Source organism: Aptenodytes forsteri, unplaced genomic scaffold (assembly GCF_000699145.1).
Source record: "Aptenodytes forsteri isolate BGI_AS27 unplaced genomic scaffold, ASM69914v1 Scaffold679, whole genome shotgun sequence".
Lineage (NCBI taxonomy): Eukaryota > Metazoa > Chordata > Aves > Sphenisciformes > Spheniscidae > Aptenodytes > Aptenodytes forsteri.
The window spans coordinates 2,150,005-2,155,811 of record NW_008795924.1 but is presented as its reverse complement, the minus strand read 5'-3'; the positions used below and the strand labels follow the sequence as shown (position 1 = coordinate 2,155,811).

Genomic DNA, 5,807 nt, shown 5'->3' with positions numbered 1-5,807 from the left:
TTGGTCAGCCCTGAAGTGGACAGGCAGTTGGACTAGATTATCATTGTAGGTCCCTTCCAACTGAAATAGTCTCTTCTATTATTGAAATTAATACAGAAGCAAGAAATTTTCCAGATTAGGTAACTGAAAAACAGCTGCAAGACCTTCTGCAAAATTTCATATTAAGCCAACATTGCCTTGCTTTAGGTCTCTGCTCAAGCAGATACTGATGTTGTACATAACATGACTGGAGTTTCAGATCTGAAAGTGAAATCCTGTGGAAATGTAGAGAAAAAAATGGCTGCAACACAAAGTTTGTTGATCTCTGGATCTTAGAGGGATTGGTACAGAAGTAGGAGATAAGGAGTTGCACCTGGAATGGGGTTACAGTTGGAAAAAGTGGGGATTATTACAGACTCCTCAGTAAAAACTAAAGGACACTTTTGAAAGTTGCTCTGCTGGAAAAAAAAGATATATTTCAGCCTTCATGGTAGCTGAAGCTTGGTGTTCTACTGACAAAACGGCTGTTGGTTGTACTAAATTGAAATACTGTTTCCCTTTTGCTGTGAGAGGTTTTGCAGATGATGTGTTCGTAGATGATACGACCACTTGTTAAGGTTGTCTGCCCATGTGATAATTATGCGTACTATTCTGTAAACACCGTTACTCATTTGTTCTGTGTTATCTTAGACGTGCAGGCTGCTTGTCAGGATGCCACTGTCACGCAGGAGCTTCTGAAAGAGGGGTTTCACAGGTAAGTTGTCACCCTGGCGCTGCATCAAAATAATGTGCCGGTTAATTTTGCGTGTGAGGAAGCTTGTCTTCTAATTCGTGCACAGTTGTATCAGCTCACTGAGCTGTGATCCATAGGCATGGCTGGGCACTAGGAATGTATTAGCATGATCAACTAATTAACAATTACAGGCTATAGTGGAGGAGGAACAGGAGGCCCCTTTCTAAGATCTGTGTGGAGGCCGTTGGTAGTTCTGAGAAGTTAACAAAGAAGTGAAACTTCATTTTGGTCATGGATGTGGAGTTAGGGTGAAGTACATCATCCTAACCAGAGAAGGACAGCATGGCTCGACAGGGAACTGTTTTCTGAATTTGTCGCACATGGCATGTGAGAGCTGCGTCTAATCTCTGCGCATTTATGTGTATGTCTCTCAGGGTGGGGGAGGGGGGGAAGGGGTTGTGCCATCTTTTGAAGTGCAGGTATAAACGTTTTGCTTCTGTTGCTTGTTTGAAGGGACCTGCTGGTGAAGGTAGAACTTGGTGTAGTGGGGGAGGATGCAGGAGGATGTGCAGTGGCAGCTAGAACTCGTCTTCCACCAGGAATCTACGTGGATCCCTACGAGCTGGCATCGCTGCAGCAGCACAATTTAACAAAGGTAACAACCCCAAAGCTAAGACATCTGGCAGTTACTCAGATAAGGATGAGTATGCTCAGGAAGTTGTAATCTCTGGTCATTATCTGGCTCGTTGAACCAAGGTGATTAATTCCTTTTCCCGGAAGGAGATGCTGCATGGTATCATCTTTGTGACATCTCATTGTATCTCTCAGCTTGATCAGCATCGCCCGGTGCAGGGCGTTTTGTGTCGTGTGCTGCTGATATTTCTACACATAGGCGTGCGTACTGGGGAGCCACTGCTCAGCCCCAGATGAGCAACTATGGTACAAGCTATTCAGGTTGAAAAGACAGAAGGTTAACCCCCACAAAAGAGGTGGTGGTGGGCTCTAAGTAGTGTGCTGCGCATTCAGACTGAGTAGCTTCACAGCTTCGTATTCATCACAGCTTTCTGTGTTGCTTTCCAGTGTTCGCTTCGCATTTTGGGTGGAGAAATGTGCTAAGGCTGTAGCTTTAAGGTAATCTCCTTAGGCACTTAGTTCAGTTAAAACATACAGATACAAAGACTCTGGGCAGCTTCTGCTGTTAGGATGCTTGCGAGGGCTGGTATGGCCTTGCTTGTACGCATCATTAAGGTAACGTGTCTTAGGTTTGGCTATAGGCATGGTTGCACTGTAAACTTTTCATACGTAAGAATCACTCATTGGAGAGGGACTTGAAAAGTTATTTTGGAACAGCTTAAGGACAGAATTTCCAACTTGATCTTCCTGATAACGAAATTGGACCCAGTGTTAGACAATAGGATGAGGAAAATAGTTTTCCCTTCTGATGCTGCAGTAGGTTACCGCAGCACAGTGGCCTCTTAAATCCCAGAATCATGCACAAAATGTTCATACATTTTTTTTTTCCTGCATCCCTCCCTTGTATCAATTCTGATCACAACCACATCTGTATCTTTCTCCACTTGCAGGTGGTGTTAATTCCTGATGTCATCGATGTGGAGGCTCCTGAGTACTTAGCCACAGATCTTCTTGTTCTCTTGTACATGGAACCTGACCCTCGGTGCTCTCGCTGTTTTAGAGCTGCCTTGCCTGTGCATGGGCGGTACCACCGGCCGGCAGAAGAGAGTGAGGAAGCTTTGGTTGTTCTGAAGAGCCCAGAAGTACTGGTCTGCTGCTGTCACAGTGAGATTCTCATTACGTGTTCTTTTGGGGGGAGAGGAATAACCGTGGGCAATCCGGAGCTTGGAATCTGGTTCTGTATTTGTCTTCTGGAGATGGAGCTCTCAGTAGTCATGTGAACACAAGGGGAAGATAGTGGCCCTGATAAAGACCACATTGTATTCCTCTTTGAATGCTGCTGCTGCCTGACCAAGGCAGACTAATTGTCAACAGACTTCTTGGGGTTGTGCTGCTGCCGTTGTACCCTTGTACTGAAAGTGTTGGCAGTTGGTCTGTTTGTCACAGTCCCTGCAGGCCCTGGTTTGTTAAAGGTCAGCTGCTCAGACCGCGTCTTCACAGTGTTTCTCTTGGCAGCTGAAGCCATGTATGGCGTATTTAATATTCACTATCAGGTATTTAGAGTAATCAAAGTATTCTGGTGGTTTCTAACACTTTCTTCCTGCATTCCCTATATATAAGGGAGGAATGTAGAAAACTCTGTGCCTGAAGGTTAGAATGGTTGGAGTATCAGACTCCTGTGAAACAAGAACCTGATATCCACTGACAATGAATATTTCAAATTACATGAACAATGAAATCCTACATTTTTGCTACAAATTGTATTTCCTTTCACAAAATCATTCTTGCTAGCTGCCAAGTCAAATGTGCCAATGATTCTCAGCTCCTTTATCTTCACTTGTGCATTATTTGAGCAGTGATTTTCTGGGATAAACTTAGGGGCAGGGAAGGCTGTCTGGTCAATTGAAAAAGGGGTGTGAACTCTTCCCATTTTTCTGCCACATTACTAATGAGCAGGAAAACATATTTAATATTAATAAGAAATATTGGAGGGGAGTTCTTGCATGTGCCAACAGGAGGCCAACAAGGAGAAATGGAAGAATGACTTTGTTTTGGGGGAAGAGAAATTGTAACTGTATGGCTGAAGTCGAGGGGTCTACAGGCCAATGATGAATTCTTTGCCCTGTTAAGGACAGAAGGGCCAAGATTCCACACAGGTGAGATTCTTTCTTGGGTATCTACTGTATCAGGAAAGGAAGAGTTGCAAAGTTCACGAAAAGGACTGCCCAGCACCACTTTGACTGTGCAGGCTAGCTGGCACATTTCTGTCGGTGCTGTTTCACCTATTGGCTTTCAGGGAGCAGAATCTGTCAAGCTGTTGTGGAGGAAAGAGACCTCATTTGGAAAAGTCTTGCAGGCCATATTGCTTCATCCCGTCTGGATCTTGCTGACACATTAACGTCTTCCTTAGATCGCCTGTCAGCAGAGTGTTGGAAGCCTGCTGAAGTGGAAGCTCCCTGTTCAGGCAAAAACGTCAGTCCCTGTCAGTGGTACAGCGTAACGTACAAACCTGTGAGTTCTTATTTCTGGTGGGAATTCTTGGTTCTCTTTTAACAATTGCTGCCTTTTTTTCTGTGATTAGCAACTTCCATAGCACAGGAACTAATCTGTAAAAGACTAGTTGTGTGATTCCTCTTTAGGGAGGCTCCCTTCTTCCTTTCTGACCAGCTTTTAATGGGTGTCATCCTACCCTTCTGACATGCTTGTAGTCACTCCGTGCTCTTCTAGTCCTTTATGGGGCTGCTGTCCTCACCTTTTTTTTTCCTTAATAATTTACTTGGAGTTCTAGGATATAATTGGCACTGGTCAAATTAAGAAAGGTCTTTACAACGTGGGTGCTTCAGAGTAGTAAAGTGGAAAACTACTTTATGATCTAACTAAAGGAGGGGTAAAACCCCAAAGATTGAAGGAATAACATCTTAAAAAAAGGCCACTTCTGTTTGTTTGTTATCTGATTGGCTAAGTATCTAGGAAAAGATGAAGTTTCTTTATTCCATGTTCAAAACCAAGGAAAACTGGATCTTTAATGTGGTCAACAACTGTCTGTGATACTCAAAAGGGTTGCAGTAGCATAGAGATTCAGCAATAAGACTACTTTGTCTCCTAACAAATCTTTTGGTTTTGTAACACACATGCCTTCCTGTATTTAAGATACCTGCAGATGTCTGGGATATCTGCAGTTCTTGTCCAAAACTGTTTTGGAGCTTCCTGCATTACAGAGAAACCAAATAGTTGTTCGCCTTGGAGAAAACTGGCTTCTCAGTGGTCTGTGACATGCTAGTTCCGAGAGCTTCTCTCTTCCGTGCTGTATTATGTACATATCCTCAATGGCAAGCTTATTGTAAGAACAGAGATACAGAGGATATAAATGGCTACCATTTAAAATGGTAGCAGATAAATTTATTGAGCTTTGTACTGCAAGAGCTCCGTTTGGTGTAAATTGAAAGGTTACATCCCATCTCGGTTTTGATTTCGAATCCCAGAAGAAGCCTTAGCAAAGGGCTAGTTAAATAGTGGTCTGGTTACTAATCCTCCAAGTTGCAGTCAAAAAGAAATAGCTTGTTAAATACGTGTAATCCATTTACTTTTCTTTGTAGGTATATAAGGAATTGATTCTGCAGGTTCCAGTGGGGCTCAGGCAACATAGTTCCTTAGTGTGTGTCGTGACTCTTCTTGCCACAGTACTCTGTTCCAGTCTGATTCTTGCAGCTGTATGCAAATACGGACACTTCTCTCCTGTGACCTACTCAGAATAAAGAAATACAGAATGACTGATCTCCGTCCAGCAAAACTCACTGAATCAGCTTCCTAAACGAATCCTACTCTACTGTTATTTATATCTCGCTAATGCGTGAGGATCCCATAATGGGTTATAGTTTCCTTGGCCTAATTCTTACAAACGCTTTTCACACATAGAAAACTGTTTTGGTGCATTGTCAATAGACAAAGCAGATGGAGGGTAGGAATAGCACTGCAAAAAGGTGGAAGGATTGCCACAGTCTTGGTTCCAATTCCTTCCCCCTGGCCCAGAGCCTGCTTTGACTACAGTGCTGCCTCTTGCAGAGGTGTTTGTATTTCTTGAATTTAAACCAACTGACTTGGGGATTGGTCATTAAGGGTTTGAAAACTGTCATTAAAGTTTCTGAATTTTAAGCTTGTTTACACTGTCCAGATGGGTTACACATGACTTTGTGAAGAGACCTTCTGTGCTTACCTGGGACAGGAGAAGGCTTAAATAATCTCTGCCATTCTAATAATTGGGAGGGATTAGCTGCTCTTGGTCAAATGAGTCAGAGTTGAAAGAGTTTAGAAAATTTGAAAGAAATTTCACCCTATTTCAGAATCGGAAAGAGTAACCCTTGGAAGACAAAAGCTGGTGAAAAGATACTAACTAGAAGCAAATATTTAGAAGACTTGCGTTCAGCCATCAGGACAGTTGATAAATACAAAGAAATGAAGAGGA

General features: G+C 43.0%; 1 protein-coding gene across 1 annotated transcript; it reads left to right on the top strand.

The window, feature by feature from the left end:
• Window positions 1-575: 575 nt before the first annotated feature.
• On the top strand, window positions 576-5,497 carry PIGX (phosphatidylinositol glycan anchor biosynthesis class X). Its single transcript, XM_009285009.1, has 5 exons — window positions 576-733; window positions 1,226-1,367; window positions 2,296-2,509; window positions 3,756-3,856; window positions 4,942-5,497. The coding sequence occupies exons 1-5, from the start codon at window positions 576-578 to the stop codon at window positions 5,098-5,100; spliced, it is 774 nt and encodes a 257-aa protein (XP_009283284.1). The 3' UTR covers window positions 5,101-5,497.
• The last annotated feature ends 310 nt before the right edge of the window (window positions 5,498-5,807 follow it).